General features: G+C 40.8%; 2 protein-coding genes across 2 annotated transcripts in view; one reads left to right on the forward strand and one right to left on the reverse strand.

Moving 5' to 3' along the window:
• Positions 1 to 4861: 4861 nt before the first annotated feature.
• Positions 4862 to 19542, forward strand: LOC143276964 (uncharacterized). Its single transcript, XM_076581656.1, has 4 exons — positions 4862 to 5033; positions 6642 to 6763; positions 8391 to 9799; positions 12517 to 19542. The coding sequence occupies exons 2-4, from the start codon at positions 6679 to 6681 to the stop codon at positions 15016 to 15018; spliced, it is 3996 nt and encodes a 1331-aa protein (XP_076437771.1). The 5' UTR covers positions 4862 to 5033; positions 6642 to 6678; the 3' UTR covers positions 15019 to 19542.
• A 13-nt stretch (positions 19543 to 19555) lies between these two features.
• Positions 19556 to 27273, reverse strand: part of LOC143276871 (uncharacterized) — a 16972-nt gene continuing 9254 nt past the window's right edge. Inside the window, exons 4-6 of the mRNA XM_076581527.1 lie at positions 25534 to 25689; positions 21309 to 21442; positions 19556 to 20516 (exon numbers count right to left, since the gene is read on the reverse strand). Of these exons, the coding sequence (XP_076437642.1) occupies positions 21331 to 21442; positions 25534 to 25689 (268 nt within the window). The 3' untranslated portion in view covers positions 19556 to 20516; positions 21309 to 21330. The remainder of the gene's footprint in view (positions 20517 to 21308; positions 21443 to 25533; positions 25690 to 27273) is intronic.

Genomic DNA, 27273 nt, shown 5'->3' on the forward strand with positions numbered 1-27273 from the left:
AAATAAAGTAAGTAAGAATATAATCTAGCCGGGTTGGCTACAATCTTCGTTGGGCCAGCTTAGCAGACGACTTTTGTGCTCGCCGAAGGTTACTAAGGAAGTTGTAAATCGGTCACAAGTTATCTCCCTTTACAGGGAACCGTATGATGATTTTCATCAATTTGTTAAATTATAAACACTTCCTTATAGATGAGATTATAGTTTTATGTTATGGGACATCAGAACGATCATACTTCTCAAATGTTATGATATCATTTGGCCAGAAAACCTATAACTTTTTTAAACTAATATTTATGTGAATGAGTTTTGGCGCGATCTTCGAAATCCACTCAGTTGAAACATAAAAAATACCTTCGTTTTCTATAAATCGATATAGTTGCCGTGGAATTTAAATTGTGCATTAAAATGTAAATGATTAAGCTTCTTCTCATGTACTGCTTTCCGTGTACACCTAAGTTATAGGCATGCGATGGTACGAAATGTCTGACGGCATTTTGGGCGCCACAAAACTCTCTTCTTCAAGCCATTGGAATTCGTCAGTGCCGATTTGAGCAATATATGTTTTTACAATACCTAGACATTTTTATAGCGTGTCTTGCAGATGTTTGCATTTCTGTTATTAATCTGATTAGTATCGTGCATGTATAATTGTGTTGTAGTTGGTTTAAACGAAGTATTTCATTGTCGATCACAAGTGCCAAAAGCACCGCCAAGCGGTGCCGACACGGGAGCTGTCCGCTGAGTTTTCTCTTGAATTTTTACATAAAAAATATCTTTACTCTAGAAGCAGATTCTACAGATGATTTTTATATAGTTGGAAATTCAGGATGTTCAGTTACTTAACTGTTGCAATTATATTACATATCGCGACGTATTAATTGTTGTAATGTACAAAAATGATACATGAACTCGTTAAAAGTTCGTTCATTCAGTGACTCTTTTTGTTTACAGTTTTTAACTACATTATTTTTGTAGAAAATGGTTTAGCTTAAGAAAATGCTCGTCTCTTGTAGTTTTGTGTGATATATAATATGTTTATGTTAGTTCCCCGAGCCGAAAGTCAGAAGCCGCTAAATTTGGTCAAACAAACACAAGCTTGGCCCCTCAAGGCTCGCGGAGGGCTTGAGTCGCTTCACGGCGCTGGCTTTGCGGTTCGGCGGAACTGAATATAAGGAGTGAGTGAGTGCCAGACAAATTCAGAACTCTCCTGGCCTGGGAAGATTGAGAAAATAAAAGAAGAAAACCAGCGCACTGCCTTCCCGAGTCTACCTTGCCTGGCTGCAGCTCTCTTCTGCACAACACTTTCTACCTGTTTTCACCTTCTCTAACACCACCTTACCACCCCGTCACAATAAATTAGTAAGCGCGCGTGTTATGGTCTGTATCTGGTGAAAGGTCGCTGGCATGACACACAAAATCTCTCCTCTGTATGAAACAGAAATAAATAAAGTAAGAATATAAGTTTGTAAGCGCGGGTGTTATGGTCTGTGTCTGAAATCTCTCTTCTGCCTATAACTGAAATAAACAAATAGTCTCAGAAAGAAAGAAAATAAGTTAACACGCGTGTGTACATCTCTGTCGGTCTTTATTTCCAGTGTCTGTGCTATTGCCTGGTTTACCTGTATAACTGTGCAAAAGAAAGACAGGCATGTAGTGTAGTCTTTTCACTCAATCTGTCTATCCGTCTGTATTTCTGTCTGTTCTATGGTCTGGTTTACCTATATATATGTTCGTCTGTCTGTTTATCAGCAATAGCCGTCTTATCTATTCCAGTCACTCCTGTTCTTGTCTGTCTGCTGGTTGTCTGAGTCCACCTTTTCCAGCTTATGCCTACACCTGTTATCTTTACTTATTATGCTGTGTGTGTGTGTGTGTGTGTGTGTGTGTGTGTGTGTGTGTGTGTGTGTGTGTGTGTGTGTGTGTGTGTGTGTGTGTGTGTGTGTGTGTGTGTGTGTGTGTGTGTGTGTGTGTGTGTGTGTGTGTGTGTGTGTGTGTGAGTGTACTGAGGCCCACTCATTTATTTCCTTATTTTCTTCATGAATTAAAAATAAAAAAATAAAAAATAAAAAAGCTGTGGGAGCTAGTTGGCCTTTGGGAACCATCCCAACACCGACCGTGTCCTAAAACCCTCTTGGCCGAGAGTGTGGGGATGTAACTTGGGCAAGACACTCATACATACATACCATCATTTGACGTTCGCGGTTGGGTTATTTATTCACTTCAGGTGGCAGAATGGATCAAGACGCTCATATTACAATACAGCGAGTCCGTGAGGGTCTGGGTTCAAACCCTGTTCTCGCCCTTCCTCCCAAGTTTGACTGGAAAATCAAACTGAGCGTCTGGTCATTCGGATGAGACGATAAACTGAGGTCCCGTGCAGCACTTAGTGCACTGAAAAAGAACCCATGGCAACGAGAGTGTTGTTACCTGGCCAAATTCTCTAAAAGAAATCCGCTCAGAAATAGGTATATATACTTATGCATGCACTCAAGCGAGTTGGGTTATGCGGCTGGTCAGGCATCTGCCTAGCAGATGTGGTGTAGCGTAGCTATATATGGATTTGTCCAAACGCAGTGACGCCTCCTTGAGAAAACTGAAACTTAACTAATCTATTTGTTCATTTATTTTGGGACGTGACCCATGGACACTCGCTTCCTTGTTGGGCACATCACCACTGGGCCACTGCTCCAGTCAGTGGCAGTTTGTGTGTATGTGTGTGTGTTTACAGTGTGTGTGTGTGTGTGTGTGTGTGTGTGTGTGTGTGTGTGTGTTTGTGTGTGTATGTGTTTGTGTGTCAGAAATGTTTGTGTGTGTGTGTGTGCAGTGTGTTTGTGTGTGTATGTGTGTGTGTGTGTGTGTGTGTGTGTGTGTGTGTGTGTGTGTACCTTTTACTTCCCTTGGTGTTGCCAGGCTCCTGTTCACTGGGGAGGCTATTGGAGGGCACAGGGCGTCTTCCCGTCTGTATCGTTGTCCAGGACGGAAATCGCCACTCTGTGTGTGTGTGTGTGTGTGTGTGTACACTGTGTGTGCGTGCGTGTGTGTGTGAGAGAATGCATGTGTGTGTGTGTGAGTGTGTGTGTTTGTGTGTGTGTGTGTGTATGCTTGGCACCCTGTCAATGCTTGTATGTGTGCTGAAGTACACCTCGCACCATATGCACTGAGCATACATTCATACTAAGTGCGTGATTGCGCTTAGGCCTGCGCGACCATTCATCTTCACACCAATCAAATAGATATTACATTCTGTTCCTTCCCAAATCATTGTGTTCATTCTTACCCTGAACTGGATAGAAGATGACGTCAAGAAGACGCAGCAGCGTCCTCTCCGCCTGTGTGACGCAAAGCCAACTTTGACGTCACTTTCTCATGTGGCCGCGGCTGAGTCGGCCAGTCGCGAATAGTCGAACCTAGGTTCTCGTGGAGTTACATTTGTTGACACTGTTCCTGGATTCGGGAGAAGTAAATGTCTCTTTATTATTGCGACCAGTTCGTTTTGCCATCCAAAACAACGATGATGATAACTTTAGTGTCCCAGTGAAATCTGGGACCAACCACCTTCAACGAAAACATTCGTGCGTTTTGCAATGCAGCCATGTGAGAAATGAAATGTAGGCTAGCATTTGTCTACCTAAAGTTAGGGTTTTTTGTCGTTTTTTTTTCAAAGGCTCCAAATGACACCATATTATTTACATGCGCACCTGCCCTCCTCTCCCTCCCCCCCATTTATACCAGGCTATACAGCTCACACACACTATACACACATATTATGGAAAAAATGAAAACAATCTTAGCCTATATATTGGTTCTGAGCAGACTGATTTTAACGACTGATTTACGCCAAATGCCGATACGTCCACATGAAAACAGGCACACGCCTCCATGCACTGTCCAATTTCCATCACACGTGAAACGGGTATATATATACGCATATACAAAACTAGATGTGTTAAGACACGAGCACGTCCTCTCTCTGGCTCTCTCTCTCTCTCTAATACACACACACACACACTGACACACACACACACACACACACACACATACACAGGGCCGAGATCACATAGATACCATCCCTGTAGTGGCAAGATAACCAGCACATGGAACTGGAAATGAATCCTAGATCAGGATGTGGACCACTTAAATTCAGTGTGTGACTGTTCTCTTTTCTGAATACATGTAGTCCTGACTCTACATGTTCTACATGTGCATGTCTTTCACTTTACTTTTAGTGTTGCATGATCATTATCTATACATTGATTGATATTGCCTCTTTCTCTCCTTCACACTTTGTTTTCTATCTACTTGCCTGTCTGCCCCCGCCCCCTCTGCACCCCTTCTCTCTTTCTCTGTCTCGCTCTTTGTCTATCCCCCCCTCTCTCTTCACACACACACACACACACACACACACACACACACACACACACACATTAATTACACACTTACACACACCTCTTCCTCCTCCCTCTCTTTTAGTCTTCTAATAATGATAGTCCTATATTGATTTATTTTTGTTCATTTTTTGTGTTCTTTTTTGGGGGGTGGGGGTGGGTTTTTTTGTTGTTGTTGTTTTGTGGTTGTTTTTTTTTTTTTGGGGGGGGGGGGGAGCTGGGGGGAGTCTTTTTTAATTATTGATTAATCATTATATTGACCTGTTATCTCTCTCTCTCTCTCTCTCTCTCTCTCTGTCCTCTTATATCTGTCTCTTATTATTCTCCTCTGTTTAGTGTTGTAAATGTCAAATTACCATTCATGTATCCATGAAAAGAGATACGTTCCAAAATCTCTTCCTTATCCACCTTTATTTCCTCCTTGGCGTTCGTTTGTTGTCTTCGTACTTGCGGGGAATTGAAAAGAATACGTAAATTTTGCCGATGTGTAACCTTATTTTAAAACCAAGATAACATGGACGTATAAGTCCGTGCAATATAATCTGACGGGAATCGGGAAGCCGAAAATAAATGGAAGGAATGTAGAGAAAAATGGTCCTCGAGCGAGCGTTGTCTGTTGCATAAGTCGAGCGAGGCTGGCAGTCTGAGGTGAGACTGGGAGAGCAGCGAGGTTATTTTTGCTTGATGAGTATTTGTTATGAATTATACCGCTGTATGAAGGCCCGGTAGCTTTTATCTGGTACCTCCTTTGTCAAAGCCCTAATCACTTAGCACATAATGTTCATGAACGGCGGAAGTAAAGCGATCTACTTGACTCATGGTCTAGGGTCAATCACCATAGAACTCGGCAAGCACAATGGCCGACGATTCCTTTCTCGAGTGAATGACTTGGATAAAGTGGATTACATGGTGATTTAAAACCTACAGAGTAATGAGTATCATTGTTTATTCAGAACTATAGATCGTGTAACACACATAAAGTAAGAAATGCGTTTGTGTATGAAACACAGAAAGAGATTGTGTTTGTGTGTCACTGTATGTGCGTAAAAATCAAATTGATGATTGTGGCCGTCAACGCAGTGAAAGTGAAAGTGAACTGAAACAAAGTCGTACACTAAAAAAAAGAAAAAAAAAAGAAAAGAAAAGTGAAATGCATACTAAAAAACAAAATAAAAAAACAACAACAAACAACTGAAACACAGAGTGATGTGCATGTTAGTGTGTGTAAAACACTGAAGATATTTTGTATGTACAAATATGAAAGAGATAAGAGTGTGTGTGTGTGTGTGTGTGTGTGTGAGAGAGAGAGAGAGAGAGAGAGAGAGAGAGAGCATGTGGATAATGTGTATTTGTGTGTGAAGCACAGAACAAAGGTACTGAATGCATAGGGGAGATTATTTTAGTATTATACGGATTCCCATATTAGATTTTTTGCATTTATTCCTCATTGTTTTCATTATGATAATAAGATTAAATAGTACTGACATGGCACATACTCGCCATCCAGTGGGATCTAAATGCCTCTCATGAAACAATACATATTTATAGAATAGTGCATGATAACATACCTCTGTACATGAAAAACAACACACACATATATATCTCAACACCAAGACAATACAATAAATTGCAGACATGAACACACACACACACACACACACACACACACACACAGAGCAAAATATGCCCTACACATACACACACACACACACACACACACACAATGCACATGCACACACTTGGTACATACCCACAGAGTTAATGTCCACCCACAGGCACACACATTTCATGATCTCTGGTAATGATTTCAACAGAAGAGTGGGGTGGCTGGGAGAAGGAAATTGCAGACAAATAGCTAATCTTCATCACACCCAAAGGGCTGTTGGAACAGGTGGGTTTTCAAATTTGTTTCGAAAGAGGACAGTGTTGGTAAGTGACGGAGATCCAGAGGAAGAGAATTCCAGAGAGCATAGAAGGCGTTGTGGCCAAACGTCTTTCAAGATGTTTGGGGGACTCAAAGGAGTTTTCCAACAGAAGACTTGAGAGAATGGGAAGGGATGTAAGTATAAAGGACAGAAGTTGAAGTTGGTGTAACAATGTTTTTACTTTGTTTTGTATAAAGACACCCATTTCGGTAAAGCAGCTCCTGGGTCCTGGCTGCCAGCTTTTCAGCGCTAGTACAAAAACATCAGTCACTCCCACCCACATGAATAGCATCCTATAGTCCAATGTCATGTATATGATGTATGATTTCAGACAGTACGAACACAAGGCATCCCCTTCTCAGCAGAAGATGGAGGTGGAGGTGAAGATAGAGATTGATCTGGCCGGCGATTTTGACACAGGATCACCCCCAAGTACATCGGTTCAGTGGTCAGGTGAGTGACACCTTCTTCAGTTTCACTTTCCATTTTCTCAAGGAGCTTCACAGGGTTTGGACAAATTCATATTGCAACGTACACATCTGATAGGAAGATACCTGACCAGCAGCTTAACCAAACCGACTGGTCAGGCCTTGATATATTTCTGTACCTATCAGAGTGGATTTCTTCTGCAGAATTTTGCCAGAGGATAACATGTATGTTGCCATGGGTTCTTTCTCAATGTGCCAGATATGTGCTGCACGTGGGACCTTGGTTTATTGTCTCATCAGAATGACTAGATCAGTAGATGTTCAGTTTGATTTTCCAGTCAAACTTAGGAAAAAGGGTGAAACCAGGATTTGAACCTAGACCCTCATGGACACTAGGGGCAGATAAGTGTCTTAACCAGTCTGTCACCTTCCTTTGAAATCAGAAAAAAAAGATCCACATATAAATAAATCATACCAGCCAGGAGATGGAAGAGGAAGTCATAATTTAGTTATGAACGGATCTGCATCTATAAAACTTTTTCATCACTGCATGTAACTCCTATTTGTTTTTTTTGTTTTTTGGTAAAGTCTGAGCATTTGTTTTGGTGGGGTGGAAAAATCACTCCACTGCATAGAGAGGTGAACTTGGCAGTGTGTAAACAATGTATTAGCCTACAATTTAGTATGAAGTTTACTTTCATACCTTGGGAAGATGGCTGTTATGATAAACAAACATGACTAACCCCAATATTAGTGTTAACGGTATGTGGCTGTAGATATGTATTTGGCTGGGGTAAAAAGGGTCAACATGAAAAAGCTCACTGAAGATCTAATACGACTGAACATGGGAGTTGCAGCCCAGGAACATTAAAAATTTTGTGATGTAAAGTTATCTTCAGTAGATATCTATCCTTTTACACAGTTTTAGAGGCAATGATGATTACCCTGATATTGTTGACTGCCTGTCAGTGATGAATTGCTATCCAGAAAGACATAGTTATCATAGTACAGTGTTCATTGATGTTATGAATTTAAGTTTAAATGTAAGTTTTGTAAATGTTGTTTGTGTTGATCTTTTATAGGGGGTGTGGGATTTTTGATTTTGTGTGGGTTTTGGGGTTTTTAAAAATATTTTTTACCATAAAGAAGCCAGCTGAATTGGAGCGGTACCCTAGTACATGGAGTGCCCAGCATGGAAGTGAGGGTCCATAGTTCCATTCTTGAAAGGACCAGAATGGTTTGCTTTTTTACCCCCCCCTCCTCCCCAAAACCTCGAGTGGTGGTCTTGGTACTAGTCTTTCAGGTATCGGTGTTACAATATATGGTGGATCCATGTATAGCATGCACATAGCACTCATAGAAAAAAAAGAGAATTATGTTTGGCAAAATTATGTTTTTAAAAAGCACCACAGTAGCTATAAAGAAAAGTAGTACCAAGTTATGGCAGTTTGCTATCCCCAGGAAGAGAGGCCTCAATTTCACACAGACAAAAGAACTCTAGTGACTGAAGAGCAATGCAGTCCAGTACTACACAATACAACACAATACCTTGCAAGCAATGCTATATAATACAGTGCAACAGAATGCAATACAACACATTGTAACACTATACAACACAATACAAATTACAACACAGTGATTGTCTGTTGCAGGCACCAAATGTGACAGGCTTGAGAAGAACACAAGGACATCCATCACAACCTCCAAGACCAATGCTTTGAACGCTCCAGCTTTTACCATGAATTCTGAACCAGATAGACAGACAGACAGTGGTGGAGGTATCAAAGTTGAACCAGTCGACCACTGTGTGGCAAGTGATCAGTTTCACTGGTGCCAGTCATCGGACAAAGGGAAGAAGAAAGCGGACATGAACTGTGAATCATGCACCTGTGCCAGTGTCTTACCTTACTCTTCTGAACAAGTGGAATCTTGGAATGTGACCAGCGCTGAAGATTTTAAGCCAATATTTAGGAAGGATGAATCTGTGGTGGACATTGATTTCCAGACTGAACCAATCACAGCAAACACATTCAGTGACGTAAAAACTGAACCAATCACAGCAAACACCTTCAGTGATGTAAAAACTGAACCAGTCATAGCAAACACCTTCAGTGATGTAAAAACTGAACCAGTCACAGCAAACATCATCAGTGATGTAAAAACGGAACCGGTCACAGCAAACATCATCAGTGATGTAAAAACGGAACCAGTCACAGCAAACATCATCACTGATGTAAAAACAGAACCGGTCACAGCAAACATCATCAGTGATGTAAAAACAGAACCGGTCACAGCAAACATCATCAGTGATGTAAAAACAGAACCGGTCACAGCAAACATCATCAGTGATGTAAAAACAGAACCGGTCACAGCAAACATCATCAGTGATGTAAAAACGGAACCAGTCACAGCAAACATCATCAGTGATGTAAAAACGGAACCAGTCACAGCAAACATCAGCAGTGACATTCAAATTGAACCGGTCATAGTTAATGTGAAAACAGAACCAGTCACAGCAAACATTAGCAGTGATGCACAGACTGAACCAGTCACAGCAAACTTCAGTGTTGTGCAGACTGAACCAGGCACAGCAAACTTCAGCAGTGTTGTGCAGACTGAACCAGGCACAGCAAACTTCAGCAGTGTTGTGCAGACTGAACCAGTCACAGCAAACGTCAGTGTTGTGCAGGCTGAACCAGTCACAGCAAACTTCAGTGTTGTGCAGGCTGAACCAGGCACAGCAAACTTCAGCAGTGTTGTGCAGACTGAACCAGTCACAGCAAACTTCAGTGTTGTGCAGGCTGAACCAGTCACAGCAAACTTCAGTGTTGTGCAGGCTGAACCAGTCACAGCAAACATCAGCAGTGTTGTGCAGACTGAACCAGTCACAGCAAACATCAGCAGTGATGTGCAGACTGAACCAGTCACAGCAAACATCAGCAGTGATGCACAGACTGAAGCAGTGAAAGACATGACCGTCACAGTGAGACATGATGCATTCAGGTCTGAATCCATGTCCTTCAGGGGTGAAGACCAGAACCAACCAGCAGGTGAACAACAGGTGTGTATAACTGGTCAGGGCCACTGTATGTCTTTCTCTTTCCTCTTGTAGGACCTGTCTTGTGCTCTGGTGGTGCATATTATGTATATTGTTCCAAAGCTTGTTCCAGCAACAGAAGATGTAAAGGTGATGCTGAAAAACATTATGTCAATGAAAATGATTGAATACATGGGACGAAGATTAAGAATTTTTTTTAAAAAGATGTTGAAATTATGTCTAATAGAAAAATGATTAAGAAAAAGATGAAGCTAAAAAAAAAAAAAAAAGAAAAAAAGAAAAAGAAAAGTGGGGTGCCGTGGCAGAATCAGTTTAGACACTGGACTTCTGATCCAATGTTGACCACTGCAGGCAGGTGGTCAGAGTTCCAGGCTCCATTTGGTCTGGAAAAACTCTTTTCTCTCCATGTTTTTTTCACTCCATGGTACATCAAGGTGTGAATGAATGGGTACCACATTTCAGTTGGGGTAGGTTGAAGTGGTGAAAGGAGAGCATATTTTGGCCCCACCTTCTTGTGCTGAGCCCAAGACACAGTGAATATGAATTCACTGCCCTTTGGGACTTTGACCAGTGATGGAGCTACTGAAAATTGAACTAACAAGAAGCAAGGCCTTCAGTACTAATTTATGAGAAGCACTTAATCCAATGAAGAAATCATGAAGAAGAAAAAAAACAACATTGCAAAACAGCTTATTTGGCAAAAAGATACACCCGTGTGACCTTGACCTTTACCTTCTAGATTTACAAAGCACTGATGCTCTGGCCAAATCAAATCACTATAGTGTTTACATGTTGAAGATAAAAAATAATCAAACTGGATGAAAAACTAAATTTGCTGAATATATCATGAATTTATATATATTGAAGACTTTCTGATTCTCTCTTTCTTGTATGCAGAAATTAATGTTAAATTTCCTATCAATATCATAAGCCATATTGTGGCCTTAACCTTTAACCTCTGATTTGGATTTCTTCAGGATCATACTGTACCTATGACTAGCCACCTGACCAAGTTTGATTAAAATTGCATGGAAGACACAGTCTCCATTAAGCTTTTTTTTTTTGTCTTGCCAAAGAATGACCTTGACTTTTGACCTCTCATCTGCTTACCATATCATCACAAAGGGGATGGCTTTAAAGTTCTTATTCATACCTGTCTAGCTTCCTGTCAACTTTGGTTCCTATGCCACTTTTAGTAGCTTATAGCTTAAAAAAGTGCCAGTGTTAACTTAAAAGTTTACAACACACACACACACACACACACACACACACACACACACACACACACACACACAGATAGATAGATAGAGAGAGAGAGAGAGAGAGAGAGAGAGAGAGAGAGAAGCAAAACACCGAGTTATTACAAGATAGATTCACTTTGTTTACACAAACGAGTCAATGAATTTGACTATTAAACCACCCTTGAAAACGGAGTATGGCTGCCTACATGGCGGGGTAAAAACGGTCATACATGTAAAAGCCCACTCGTGTGCATACGAGTGAACGTGGGAGTTGCAGCCCATGAGTGCAGAAGAAGAAGAAGACTATTAAAACCATACACCAAGATCAGTTTGCAGATTGATATGGTTATTATTAAATATTAAAATGAATATCAGTACATTTAAGTTTAACAAAAGATTTCTATGTGCTCATTTTGTGCGATACTGGATCTATCTTCATTGCTCACTTCTCCCTCCTCCCTCCTTTAATGTGAACAGGATAGAAAAGGTGAAAGGATTGGTTGAGATGGGGACAGTGGGGATGGTGAGGTGGAGGTGGGGTCAAAATCCAGAAAAAGAATCAAAACATTCTGGGTTAAGACGTATCAAAGGTCAGTCTGGAAAATCCCCATTTTCAAGCAGCCACCACACATTCATTACATTACAGCTGTCTTCACATTCTTCACTCTCTGGGATTATTGCATTGTACTACTTTCTGTCACAACAGATTTCTCTGTGTAACAAATTTGGCTGCTGTCCGAAGGGAGAGTACATCGACACTGTCAGATAGTGCAGTACCATCTTTTTTTCCCCGTATCTGAAAGTGTATGAAATAAATTAATAATTGTATTTGTTTCACTGTATTTGTACCAAAATGAATTTTAATATAGAATTTTTCCAGGGACAACCCTTTTGTTCCCATGGGTTTTAAAAAAAAGTTTTATGTGCACTAGCATGCATGCAGGACATGGGACCTCGGTCTGTCTTTTCATCTGAAAAATGCCCCAACCTTGCTTTCTCTTTTCTCTTTCTCACTGTCTCTATAGATCTGTCATCCACAACCTACCCAGGCTGCACGCACACGCACACACGCGTGCATGCGCGCTGACTTAGTTTATGGATTGATGAATCCCTGCTACATAGTTTGATTGGAGTGTTCCTGTAAATTGTAATGTTGCACGAGTATTTTTGTTGTTGCTGTTGTTTTTTGGGGGTGGAGGTTGTTTTGTTTCTGTTTTGTTTTTAAACTGATGAACATTACATTTTCATGTTCCTTTAAGTTTTTACAGGATGTTGATTGAGTTGTTTTAATTAAAACTTTTTAATGTTTTCCAAATGTACAAACACTCACATGCATGCAAGCACGCACACTCACACACACACACACACAGACTCTCTCTCTCCATTCCCTTCACTCTCCCCCTCTATTTCATACATCAATACACGTTTTAGACCTTATGATATAGTGATTTTAAATAACTGGAGTCTTTATTTTCACAGAAGCAGGCACCACCGTTGCTCGTGGAGGAAAAGCCAAAGGGCAGGCCGCCAGCTCTCTACATCATAGTACCCCCAGAGTCTGACTTTTCTTGGTCGCTGCTCAACACTGGCCCTTCTTCCTCTGCCTTGACACTGTTGAGTCGTGTGAAACATCAGGGAAAGAAACTACAACCTGTGTTACCAAAGCCCTTCACACCTGGTTACGGTGCTGATGGCCACATAGAAAAGACAGTCATCGGTGACAGGAAGGCTGTGAGGGTAACAGAAGACAAAGCAGATGATGAGGATGACAGTGACAAGAACATTGAGGAGAAAAAGAGCTGGCAGCATGTGTGTGAAACATGCAGCAAGGTTTTCAGTGATGCTGGTGACTTGGAGGCTCACAAGAAGTCACACACAGTGGAGAGATGTTGCACATGTCCACTCTGTAATGCTACTTGTGATGGTTTAGCTTCCTTACAGACACACCTCAAGGCTTTCCATGCAGCCTGCAAACCATATACCTGTGATGTCTGTAAGGAAGCTTTCCACCAAAATGATGACTTACAAAGACACCAAAGGCTCCACACAGGGGTCAAAAAGTATGTCTGCAGTATCTGTAATGTGGCTTTCCGTAGACATGATTACTTACAAAAGCACAAGGAGATCCATACAGGTGAGAGACCTTATGAATGTGAAATTTGTGGAATGGCTTTCACTCATTTAAAAATCTTAAAATCACACAAAAGGCGGCACTTGGATGTGAAACCTCATTCCTGTGATCTTTGTGGGAAGAACTTTTTACGAACTACAGAATTAAAAAAACATAGGATGATCCACACAGGTGAAAAACCTTTCGTTTGTGATATTTGTGGAACAGCTTTCCTTAGATCTGCTGACATGTGCCGACACAGAAGAACAATGCACTTGCATGAAAAACTGTTCGATTTTAGTGGGAATCTTGTTTCCATTGGGAATGGCCTGGTGATGGACAAGGAGACTGATACAGGTGAGAATCCTTATTTCTCCGATGCTTGTGAGTTGATGGTCCCTGCAGCTGATCAGTTAAATCCACAGGAAAAGACCCAGACAGATGATAAACCTTATTCCTGTGATATCTGTGGGATGGGCTTTTCTCACACCAGTCATCTACAGCTACACAAGAAGATCCTCCACACGGCTAAAACCTATGTCTGTGATGTTTGTGGGGAGGCTTTCTCTCAGAGTGGTTACCTAGAAAAGCACAAGATGACCCATGCAGGTGAGAAACCTTATTCTTGCAGCATTTGCGGGAAGACATTCTCTTGGAAATACATCATGAAAAAACACATGAAGAGGCATACAGGTGAGAAACCTTGTATCTGTGATGTTTGTGGGAAGGCTTTCTATGATGTTTGTTACTTAAAGATACACAAAATGATCCACACAAATGACAAACCTTTTATCTGTGATGTTTGTGGGATGACATTTTTTACTTCTGCTTACTTGAAAAAGCACAAGAGAATCCACACAGGTGGGAAACCTTATTCTTGTGGTATTTGTGGGAAGGCTTTCTCTCAGCCTCATAGTATAAGAATACACAAAATGATCCACTCCGGAAAAAAACCTCATTCCTGTGATATTTGTGGGAGGAAATTTTTACACGCTTCAGAAGTAAGAAGACATAAGATTATCCACACAGGTGAGAAACCATATGCCTGTGAAGTTTGTGGGGTGGCTTTTTACTTTTTTTGTCATCTGAAAACACACAAGGCAATCCACGCTGGTGAAAAACACACCTGTAATGTGTGTGGGAAGGATTTCTCTGTCCTTAAACATTTGAAAGGACACAAAAGGATCCACTCAGGTGAAAAACCTCATTCCTGTGATGTTTGTGGGAAGAGTTTTTTACGAGCTAATGATCTAAGAAAGCACAAGATGATCCACACAGGTGAGAAACATTATGTGTGCGAAATTTGTGGGAAGGCTTTCTATGAAAGAAGTTTCTTAAACAGACACAAGAAGACTCACACAGGTGAGAAACCGTATGTCTGTGACACTTGTGGGGTGCGGTATACTACTAACGCTGCCCTTATAAATCACAAGAGGACACACACAGGTGAACAATCTTATGCATGTAATGTGTGTGGGGTAGCATTTTCTGACACAATTCATTTGAAAAAGCACATGAAATTTATCCACAAAAGTGAAACATTTTACTCCTGTGATGTTTGTGGGAAGGCTTTCTCTCGACCTTCAGGCTTAAAAGCACACAAAAGCATCCACTCAGGTGAAAAGCCTAATTCCTGTGATGTCTGTGAGAAACATTTTTTACGACCTAGTGACTTAAAAATACACAAAATGGTCCACACAGGTGAAAAACCTCATTCCTGTGATGTCTGTGGGTGGAACTTTCTACGTGTTAGAGACTTGAATTTGCACAAGAGAATCCACACAGGTGAGAAACCTTTCACTTGTGATATTTGTGGAAAAGCTTTCCGCCGATCTAGTGACATGCATAGACACAAAAGGACCCACTCATGAGAAAAATTGTATTGGTGTTATGTGGTGGCTGTTCCTGTGAAGAGTGCTCTAAGTGCGTATGAGGAATCTTCAGTTTCTGAAGGAGGTGTCACTGCATTCAGACAAGTCCATTTAGATGTATGCTGCACCACGTCTGCTGGGCAGAGAGATGTCTGACCATCAGCATAACCCAATACGTTTGTCAGGCCTTGAGTGCATGCACATTATTTGTGCACCTGTCAGAGTGGATTTCTTTCTACAGAATCATGCCACAAGACAATGCTTTCATTGCCTTGGGTTCATTTCAGTGATCCAAGTGGATGCTGCTCACAGAACCTCGGTTTATCATCTCATCTAAATGACTAAAAAGCTCATTTTGATTTTGCAGTCAAACTTTGGAGAAAGGGACAGGCTGGGATTTGAATCCAGATCCTCACAGACACTGTATTGACAGATTGGTGTTTTAATCATTCTGCTTCTTCAATGTTCATTTAAAACTGCGGAAGGTCAGGTGAAAACTTTATTCTTGCGACATTTGTGGGACAGCTTTCTCTTGCAGCAGGAGCTTAAAGATACACAGATAAAACCACATGGAAGAAAGGTTTTTGAGATTTTCATTGATACCGTCTGTAAAGACACAAGGAAACCCACATTGATGTAAAACTTATTCCTGTGATGCTGTGATGAGTCTTTCCTTCAGACTGGTCACCTAACAGAACACAAAAGGAAGCATGCAGGAAAAACGTTTCTTACCAGACTGATCAATATTTGTGGGATGTTTTATTGCCAGTAGTTTTCTAACAAACCACAAGAGGACCAACATATGTGAGAAACCCCCCTTTTTAAAAAAAAATTCTTGTGATGTTTGTGGGAAGGCTTTGTCAGAGACTGGTAGTTTCAATTCACACACAATGATTTCCACAGGAGTGAAAAACTGTATGATGATCCACTGACCACTGTACAAAAAAGGAAACTGAAGTGGTATGGCCACGTCCTGCGTTTATCAGGACTGGCCAAGACCAGGGAACAGTGCAGGGAGCAAGGAGAAGAGGCAGGCAGGAGAAGCGATAGGATGACATCTCATAGTGGACAGGTCTAACCCTGAGTGAGACAGGACAGACAACTGTGAGGGATGGAGGAGGCTGGTTGCTGAATGTGCAGTGCCCCCATGGTTGACGAGACTATGGGATAGATAGATATGGACAGAATCTGGAAAGAAAGTATGAAGTGAATAGAGTTTTTATTGCATCATCTGTATCTCCAGATTGAACTAATTCGTTTGAAGTTGAACTCACTAATGGCAGTTTGAGAAACTTTTATCTTATGATCTTTCATACTATGTTTAGAATCAATATTGAAATCTAAGTTTCTTAAATTGCTTGTGGATGCGATATCATGGGAACCTACTTTTTAACTGACGACTGAAGAGTACAAGATGGAGACAAGTTGAGAATCGAAAAGTGAATAGATTCTGTTTATCATCACGAATTGTAGTTTGTTATTGTTCACCCAGCTTTTTAAATATATCGTCTATGAATTTTTCTTGATCACGAAGAATTTCTTGTGCATTTTCTGGTGGGGTTGATTTTTGTACTTGAATGTCATCTGCAAGCAACTGATGAGCAACTAAGTTGTTCTGGATGATATCAGACAGAAGGGTGGTATTCATAATGAACAAAATGGGACCAAGCGCTGAACCTTGTAGGACACCAAAAAGAAGAGGGGTTGGAGAGGATGTGAAATTGTTGACAGACTTCAACTGTTTCCTGTATTCTTGTGATGTGTATGGGAAAGCTTTCTCACAGACTGTTCGGTTGAATTAAATAGCACAAGGGAATCCATGCTTTATTCCATAAACAACATAATGGATCCAGTTGCATACATGTGAATAATTCAATCCTGTAATGTATGTGGGAGTAACTTTTTATGAGTTGAGATAAATTGCAAACAAATGTTTTAGTGTGTAAATATAAACACAGTCCACAAACACAAAATTGTCATTCCTTGAAGTAAATACATTTATTTGCAAATGAACGTCAGCAAAACCTGAAAGGTAAAAAAACATTGTGGGCTTGAAAAACTGTCTGATGAAATAAACATGGCTTGATGATTGTCAGAGCTGTAGAAATCAAATGGAAAGAAATGTCTGTTCAGTATTGTATTGTATTACTTTTTTGTCACAAGGTATTTCTTTGTGTGAAATTCAGCCTGCCCTCCCCAGGGAGAGCGCATTTCTATTGTGCAGCACCATCCTTTTAAAAAAAAATTTTTAAATACTTTTTTTCTGACTGCAAATGTGTAAATTTGATTTTCTATCAAAGTGGATTTTTCTACAGATTTTTGCCACAGACAACCCTTTAGTTGCTGTGGGTTCTTTATATATACTTACAGTGAGTGTATCCTGGTACAAACCACACTGTGGTTTATTGCATCATTCAAATGAATATATATATGTAAAAAAACAACAAAAAAACAACAAAAAAAACATAAAAGCCGGTCCCAAGGGAGGTAAAGATGCTGTGCAAGAGTTGATTCACCATGATGTGAAATTTATCAGAGAATTGTTGAGTTTCTCTTCCTCTATACCCGAAAAGGGGGAATAAGTTTCAATTTATTTACAAGTATAATTTTAATCATATGAGAATTGCGTGTGTGTGCGTGTGTTTGTTTGTTGTATTGTTTTTTACTTCCTAAGTAATCTGAACTGGAACAGATTAGGCTGATTGGGTGATCCTCTTATCTGTTTCACTGTTTATGCATGTTGTAAACGTTTCTATTCTTTTTCATTTTGTTTTGTCTAATATGTATTGCTCAATTGAGTAAGAATTTGTTTGTTTGAAATTCTGACAGTATGCTGTTGAAGAAGACTACTAACAATTAATTCCAAATGTCTCTGCCAAATGGCCAATAATGTAAAATTTTATTACTATTAGCGAGAAATGATTGAGAGAAAAAGGTTGATTTGCTTGTGTCTGTTTATGTGGGTTAAACTAATGCTTGTGAACAGTGTTTTGTGGAAAGATGATTTTCAAACATGTATTCTAAGGAACATAAATGCCTTTTATGGTATATACTGTGTAGAGGACCATGGATTTAGATTATAATGTGTGCTTAATTGCTTGATATTTTTGAATGAGTAAACTGGCAAAATGCATATATCTATAGAACTTTTCTTCTGGAGAGGATATTGTGAAAAGTAAAAAACTAAAATGGAGATATTAGGCATGTTGTCAAAAACTATCAGCACCTAGGGTGATCAGTTCAAAAAGTGGAACATTGTTGTCTGTATAAATTAAAGTAAATCGCATAATGAACATAAAAAAACACACACTCAATTCATTTGATTGACATAACACATTAGTCTAGATAATCCAATTTATGTACAGTCAGTATGAATTGTATTGACTTACTTTTTCTCACAACAGATTTCTTTGAGTGAAATTTGGGAGCATGTTGTCACAGTGCAGCACCACACTGTGCGTGTGTGCGTGTTTTACTATCTTTAATCTGCTACACTATAGAAGTGGATTTTTTCTTCAGAATTTTACCAGGGACAACCCTTCTATTGTTGTGGGTTCTTTTACATGCGCTGAGTGCATGCTGCACATGGGACCATGTTTTTTTTCTCTCTTCTGAATGAACGCATGGTTTGGTGTCTTTTCAATTCAAGTTTATTCATAATATTTTTTAATGCAGATAATTCGTAAAATGAGTGACCAGTACCTTTGGAAGGAATATTTGAATGCCTCAGGTTTCTGTTCTCTCACAGATTGTCCCCCCTTACTACAGTTAATAAGTTGGGGATAGGGGATACAACCTTTCGTAGCAATGATCATTGTGTTACCTCCAAAACTGTGTTCTGCTTCCTTTTATGTGCTTGATCAGTTAACTTTATGTATTAAGTTTGTAAAGTGCTTCTGTTTTTTTCTGCTACTGTTATAGCATTATATAAAAATGAATTATTGTGATGTTTTTGTATTCATTTTATTTTTTTAAATGTGTAAGTCACTAAGTCAGTAAGTTTGGAATAAAAAGTGTGTGAAGAAGAGGGAGAAGTGTATGAATATCATTATTTATGTATGTGAGTAGCATGCATGAGACCAAAAATGAAACCTAACTTGATAGCAGCCTAAATGATTTACAACTGATGAGCTTAATTAATAAGTTGTAAAATATACAAATAGCAAGTTTCTTAACTTTTGTTTCTTTTACAAGGTATACAATTTCAAAGCATTATAATAAAAAAAAAAATCAATGACTATGATGTTTTTGTATTAATTATATTTTTTTAATGTGTAAGTTTGGAATAAAAGTGTGTGAAAAAGATGGGGGCAGTGTATGAATATGTATACAAGTATGTATGAGTGTACAAACATGCATGAGACTAAAAATGAAACCTAACTGTTCCTAATTTGCATTTGTATTTGTTTTTATCACAACAGATTTCTCTGTGTGAAATTCGGGCTCCTCTCCCCCAGAGAGAACGCATCACTACACTGCAGTGCCACCCCGCCCCCACCCTTTTTTTTTTCTTCCTGTGTCCAGTTTTTGTTGTGGTTTTTTTTTTCCTATCGAAGTGGATTTTTCTACAGAATTTTGCCTGGAACAACCCTTTTGTTGCCATGGGTTCTTTTATGTGGCTAAATGCATGCTGCACACGGGAACTCAGTTTATCATCTCATCCGAATGACTAACGTCCAGACAACCACTCAAGGTCTAGTGGAGGGGGAGAAATTGGTGGCTGAGCCATGATTCGAACCAACAAGCTCAGATTCTCTCGCTTCCTAGGCGGACACGTTTCCTCTGGGCCATCACTCCACTATACAAGGGACACAACTCGAAATGGCACACAGATAAATGAAATAGTGCATTAAAAAAAAACCCACATCGATGAACTGAACAATCCTTTGACTTTAGCTTGGGTCAGGGATTATACAAGGCTTGGTTTGGTGAACGTTGCATTGTTCGAGAAGATGAGTCCTGGATGTCTGTTTGAGTGAGGCATTCTGAGGAGGAAAAAATACACACCAAGAAATGTCCCCAGTAAAAAGGGACAGAGTTCATTTTTCAAAAATACACACTGACACAAAACAAAATAAAGTGGCAAATATTTTTTTCAAAACTAAAATAAAATGAAAGGCACATATTTGAAGTGAAATGAAATGACAAACAAAAAACAAAATGACAAATATTCAAACTGTAAAAACAACACAAGTAAACAAAATGAAGAACAGAATGTCATTAATTTTTACACAAAAAAATTCTTGTAAGGCACTCTGTGAATCTCACCCCCCCCCCCTCCTGTTACCCAAACCACTATCATCCTCCAAAGTGTCCAATGCACCTTCCTTCCATACATTTTCAAGTCAAGGTTTGTTGTCCATGTGCAGCCATCCTGAAGATTTTCAATTTGGTCTTCTCTTTAGCAGCAGTCAGCTTGACTGTGGAAACCATTGCTAGACTGGAATCTGCCATTTCATGTAGTAATCTCAGGTGCCAGTGGATTTACGCCTGCATGCCTGAAATAAGATAAATTCACACACACACACACACACACACACACGTGCACGCACAGAGAATAACCACCCAGTGGATATGTGGTAAAATTTCCCACTAGAAAGTGAGACTTCGGTAGGGGGGGTGGGGCTGGGGGGTTACATAACCTACCCCATCACCCACTGTGATCAGCAAACAAAACTCTGGATGCTGGGCTGTGTGCCAGTTTTCAAATGAGATGATACTGTTAAAAGGAGGTAATCTGCATGCAGCCTGCATTTTGTCTTCATACAGAACCCAACAAGACAGTTGTCCTTCAAAAAAAAATTATGAAGTAAGATCCATTTTCTAAGGGCAACGACTGTATCAAGTCAAGAGATATTCCAAAAAGTCAAACAATATAACTATCTTATAACTATCTATCACTTTGTGTGAAAAGATGTGAAACTGTAGATTCCTACCACTACCAACCACTACAACTACTACTTCTACAACTACACATGTACACATTATCACTGGGAGTGTAACATGTACAATTTTGAAGACTGCTGCTACTACTACTACTACTCACACACACACACACATTGAAAATAGCTTTGAGTGCAAAGACGTAACTTGAAGACTGTTGCTGCTGCTACTCCGACAGCTGCTACTACCACTACTACTGCTACTACTACACACTTGCACATGCACACATGCGCACGCGCACACACACATACACACATCACATGGAATGGAAAGACGTAAAATTGAAGACTTTACTACTACTACTACCAATACTACTACTACTACTACACACAAGCAGGCAAACAGACCTCTTCACATGCCTGAAGCCAGCTAGGAGCGGTTGTCAGGGTGTGTAGCCTTGTGGACAGTAAGAGTCCTCTGCTGGCAGAACCCTTTGCCACAGAGGGTACAGGTGAACGGCTTCTGGGGAAAGTGGGTGTACCTGTAACAATGCCACACAGGTGAACGGCTTCTGGGGAAAGTGGGTGTACCTGTAACAATGCCACACAGGTGAACGGCTTCTGGGGAAAGTGGGTGTACCTGGCAAGTGGGTGTACCTGTAACAATGCCACACAGGTGAACGGCTTCTGGGGAAAGTGGGTGTACCTGTAACAGCGCCACACAGGTGAACGACTTCTGGGGAAAGTGGGTGTACCTGTAACGACGCTACAAAGAATACTCAAGGAATCGTCACAGCGTTCGGAAAAATCCATATACACAACACCACATCTGCTAATGCGTTTAGTCAGGCCTTGAGGGGGAAAAAGGATACATAATGAAATAAGTTGATAAGTCATCATATTAATGAAGAAATAGATTAAAATAGATAAATGGATAAATGAATCCAAAAATAATAAAATGAATTAAAACAAGTTTCTGAGGAAAGTGGATGTACCTGAAACAGTGCAAACCAGTACAGGTGACTATTTTCTTGAGAAAGTGGGTGTACACAGTGCAGGTGACTATCTAAAGAAAGTGGGTGTACACAGTGCAGGTGACTATCTAAAGAAAGTGGGTGTACACAGTGCAGGTGACTATCTAAAGAAAGTGGGTGTACACAGTGCAGGTGACTATCTAAAGAAAGTGGGTGTACACAGTGCAGGTGACTATCTAAAGAAAGTGGGTGTACACAGTGCAGGTGACTATCTAAAGAAAGTGGGTGTACACAGTGCAGGTGACTATCTAAAGAAAGTGGGTGTACACAGTGCAGGTGACTATCTAAAGAAAGTGGGTGTACACAGTGCAGGTGACTAAAGAAAGTGGGTGTACACAGTGCAGGTGACTATTTAAAGAAAGTGGGTGTACACAGTGCAGGTGACTATCTAAAGAAAGTGGGTGTACACAGTGCAGGTGACTAAAGAAAGTGGGTGTACACAGTGCAGGTGACTATCTAAAGAAAGTGGGTGTACACAGTGCAGGTGACTATCTAAAGAAAGTGGGTGTACCCAGTGCAGGTGACTATCTAAAGAAAGTGGGTGTACACAGTGCAGGTGACTATCTAAAGAAAGTGGGTGTACACAGTGCAGGTGACTAAAGAAAGTGGGTGTACACAGTGCAGGTGACTATCTAAAGAAAGTGGGTGTACACAGTGCAGGTGACTATCTAAAGAAAGTGGGTGTACCCAGTGCAGGTGACTATCTAAAGAAAGTGGGTGTACACAGTGCAGGTGACTATCTAAAGAAAGTGGGTGTACACAGTGCAGGTGACTATCTAAAGAAAGTTGGTGTACACAGTGCAGGTGACTATCTAAAGAAAGTGGGGGTACACAGTGCAGGTGACTATCTAAAGAAAGTGGGTGTACACAGTGCAGGTGACTAAAGAAAGTGGGTGTACACAGTGCAGGTGACTAAAGAAAGTGGGTGTACCCAGTGCAGGTGACTATCTAAAGAAAGTGGGTGTACCCAGTGCAGGTGACTATCTAAAGAAAGTGGGTGTACACAGTGCAGGTGACTAAAGAAAGTGGGTGTACACAGTGCAGGTGACTAAAGAAAGTGGGTGTACCCAGTGCAGGTGACTATCTAAAGAAAGTGGGTGTACCCAGTGCAGGTGACTATCTAAAGAAAGTGGGTGTACACAGTGCAGGTGACTAAAGAAAGTGGGTGTACACAGTGCAGGTGACTATCTAAAGAAAGTGGGTGTACCCAGTGCAGGTGACTAAAGAAAGTGGGTGTACACAGTGCAGGTGACTAAAGAAAGTGGGTGTACACAGTGCAGGTGACTAAAGAAAGTGGGTGTACCCAGTGCAGGTGACTAAAGAAAGTGGGTGTACACAGTGCAGGTGACTAAAGAAAGTGGGTGTACACAGTGCAGGTGACTAAAGAAAGTGGGTGTACACAGTGCAGGTGACTATCTAAAGAAAGTGGGTGTACACAGTGCAGGTGACTAAAGAAAGTGGGTGTACACAGTGCAGGTGACTAAAGAAAGTGGGTGTACACAGTGCAGGTGACTAAAGAAAGTGGGTGTACACAGTGCAGGTGACTAAAGAAAGTGGGTGTACACAGTGCAGGTGACTATCTAAAGAAAGTGGGTGTACACAGTGCAGGTGACTAAAGAAAGTGGGTGTACACAGTGCAGGTGACTATCTAAAGAAAGTGGGTGTACCCAGTGCAGGTGACTAAAGAAAGTGGGTGTACACAGTGCAGGTGACTAAAGAAAGTGGGTGTACCCAGTGCAGGTGACTAAAGAAAGTGGGTGTACCCAGTGCAGGTGACTATCTAAAGAAAGTGGGTGTACACAGTGCAGGTGACTAAAGAAAGTGGGTGTACCCAGTGCAGGTGACTAAAGAAAGTGGGTGTACCCAGTGCAGGTGACTATCTAAAGAAAGTGGGTGTACACAGTGCAGGTGACTAAAGAAAGTGGGTGTACACAGTGCAGGTGACTAAAGAAAGTGGGTGTACACAGTGCAGGTGACTAAAGAAAGTGGGTGTACCCAGTGCAGGTGACTAAAGAAAGTGGGTGTACACAGTGCAGGTGACTAAAGAAAGTGGGTGTACACAGTGCAGGTGACTAAAGAAAGTGGGTGTACACAGTGCAGGTGACTAAAGAAAGTGGGTGTACACAGTGCAGGTGACTAAAGAAAGTGGGTGTACCCAGTGCAGGTGACTATCTAAAGAAAGTGGGTGTACCCAGTGCAGGTGACTAAAGAAAGTGGGTGTACCCAGTGCAGGTGACTAAAGAAAGTGGGTGTACACAGTGCAGGTGACTAAAGAAAGTGGGGGTACACAGTGCAGGTGACTAAAGAAAGTGGGGGTACCCAGTGCAGGTGACTAAAGAAAGTGGGTGTACACAGTGCAGGTGACTAAAGAAAGTGGGGGTACACAGTGCAGGTGACTAAAGAAAGTGGGTGTACCCAGTGCAGGTGACTAAAGAAAGTGGGTGTACACAGTGCAGGTGACTAAAGAAAGTGGGTGTACACAGTGCAGGTGACTAAAGAAAGTGGGTGTACCTGTAGAATTTCTCACTCGTCTCCCCTTTGTTTCTCTGGTGGCAATGCAGGAAGGAAAACAGGAAGAAAGGATTTTTTTTTTAAAGGAAGAAAAAAAAGTGGTGTGTGCTACCTAAAACAAAACCTAATCATGTCAGTCTCGGACTACAACAGGATCCTAAAAAGAAAAGAAAGGAAGAAATGATGAAAGTAAAGACGGCTGGAAGAAGGGAAACCAAAAAGAATGAAAGAAGACAGAAAAAGGCTGACCTTCCCGAAACGTTGCCAGACGTATCGTTACGTACCTGAATTGTTCTGTGCTCTCTGTGTCTTCGTTCGTAAAGCGGAAAAAAAGAAAGTGAAAAGAAAACAGGTGTACCTGAAACATGTACCGTCTATCTTATGCGATAGATAGACAGATAGATAGACATAAGAATTCTCAAAAAATGAGATAAATGAATAATACGTCAAACAAATATTAAAGCGTGCAAAATGTCCCAGTAATACTGTACCGGAGATCCTTCAAGTGATAGACAGATAGATATTTGTATTTGTTTTTATCACAACAGATTTCTCTGTGTGAAATTCGGGCTGCTGTCCCCAGGGAGAGCACGTCGCTACACAACAGCACCACCCATTTTTTTGTATTTTTTCCTGTGTGTACTTTTATTTGTTTTGTTTTTTTATCGAAGTGGATTTTTCTACAGAATTTTGCCAGGAACAAATCTTTTGTTGTTGTGGGTTCTTTTACGTGCGCTATGTGCATGCTGCACACGGGACCTCAGTTTATCGTCTCATCCGAATGACTATATAGCGTCCACACCAGCACTCAAGGTCTAGTGGAGGCGGAGAAAATACCAGCGGCTGAGCCATGATTCGAACCAACACGCTCAGATTCTCTCGCTTCCTATGCGGACGCGTTACCACTAGGTCATAAAAGAATAACTAAAACAAATATACAAGCGTGCCAAATATCCTAATAACACTGTACCGGTGATCATTCAAGTGATAGATAGTTAGACAGATAGACAGACAAAAGAATTCTCAAAAAAATAAAAATAAATAAAACATCACACAGTTATACAGCAAAATGTTCTAATAACATGTACCGGTGATCCCTCAAGTGATCTTTTCGGCGAAAGTTCTTCCCGCACAAGTCACAGTGGAATGGACGTTCGTCAGTGTGTGTGCGTTCATGGATCAACAAGTTGTAGGACTTGGTGAACGGCCGCTGGCAGAACTGACACACAAAATCCCTTTTCTGTCTGAAACGGAAACAAAATTCGTTAACCAATTAACTAATCAATCGATTAATTATTTTATAACTAAGAAAGGGTCTATGTCTAAAAGGTCGGCTGGCAGAACTGGCACACAAAACTCCTTTTTCTGTCTGAAACTGAAATAAAAATCAGAAACCAATTAACCAATCAGTTGGTCAATTATTCTATAAATAAGAATCATCAATTAATTAACTTATGAATCGACTGAGTATTCTATAACTAAGAAAGAAAGAAAGCGTGTGGAAGGTCCATGTCTAAAAGGTCGCTGGGAGAAGTGGCACACAAAATCTCTCCTCTGTATGAAATAGAAATAAATAAAGTAAGAATATAAGTTTGTAAGCGCGGGTGTTATGGTCTGTGTCTGAAAGGTCGCTGGCGTGACACACAAAATCTCTCTTCTGCCTAAAACTGAAATCAACAAATAGTCTCAGAAAGAAAGAAAATAAGTTAACACGCGTGTGTACATCTCTGTCGGTCTTTATTTCCAGTGTCTGTGCTATTGCCTGGTTTACCTGTATAACTGTGCAAAAGAAAGACAGGCATGTAGTGTAGTCTTTTCACTCAATCTGTCTATCCGTCTGTATTTCTGTCCGTTCTATGGTCTGGTTTACCTATATATATGTTCGTCTGTCTGTTTATCAGCAATAGCCGTCTTATCTATTCCAGTCACTCCTGTTCTTGTCTGTCTGCTGTTTGTCTGAGTCCACCTTTTCCAGCTTATGCCTACGCCTGTTATCTTTACTTATTATGCTGTGTGTGTGTGTGTGTGTGTGTGTGTGTGTGTGTGTGTGTGTAGGCCAACTCGTTTACCTCCTTATTTTCTTCATGCATTAAAAAAACCCCATGTATCTATTCAAAGTCCCCTTTTCCGGTTTGCCTTATTGTGCGAATGTATTAGGATGTTTATTCACCTGGAATAGGAAGGACAGTACGTCAGTTGTAAACTTAAAACTCATTGGACCCTCAGGCTGCACCGCCTGACAGGCGGACTATGACTCAAACTTGGAGGTAAAATTGCACTAGCTCTTAGTGCTGCAGCCTTGGGGGCCAATTGGCCTTTGGGAACCATCCCAACACCGACTGTCCTAAAACCCTCTTGGCCGAGAGTGTGGGGATGTGACTTGGGCAAGACTCATACATACATACCATCAGCTGACGTTCGCGGTTGGGTTATTTCACTTCAGGTGGCAGAATGGATCAAGACGCTCATATTACAATACAGCGAGTCCGTGAGGGTCTGGGTTCAAACCCTGTTCTCGCCCTTCCTCCCAAGTTTGACTGGAAAATCAAACTGAGCATCTGGTCATTCGGATGAGACGATAAACTGAGGTCCCGTGCAGCACTTAGCGCACTGAAAAAGAACCCATGGCAACGAGAGTGTTGTCACCTGGCCAAATTCTCTAAAAGAAATCCGCTCAGATAGGCCGTACACAGATATAGGTATATATACTTATGCATGCACTCAAGCGAGTTGGGTTATGCGGCTGGTCAGGCATCTGCCTAGCAGATGTGGTGTAGCGTAGCTATATATGGATTTGTCCAAACGCCTCCTTGAAAAAACTGAAACTT

Source organism: Babylonia areolata, chromosome 33 (genome assembly GCF_041734735.1).
Source record: "Babylonia areolata isolate BAREFJ2019XMU chromosome 33, ASM4173473v1, whole genome shotgun sequence".
Lineage (NCBI taxonomy): Eukaryota > Metazoa > Mollusca > Gastropoda > Neogastropoda > Buccinidae > Babylonia > Babylonia areolata.

What these genes read in the sequence shown, in the direction of transcription:
- LOC143276964 (XM_076581656.1), top strand. Translation starts at nt 6,679, where the DNA reads ATGGAGGTGGAGGTGAAGATAGAGATTGATCTGGCCGGCGATTTTGAC. An exon ending in TACATCGGTTCAGTGGTCAG is followed by an intron (nt 6,764 to 8,390) that starts GTGAGTGACACC and finishes TGTCTGTTGCAG; the next exon opens with GCACCAAATGTGACAGGCTT. An exon ending in AACCAGCAGGTGAACAACAG is followed by an intron (nt 9,800 to 12,516) that starts GTGTGTATAACT and finishes TTATTTTCACAG; the next exon opens with AAGCAGGCACCACCGTTGCT.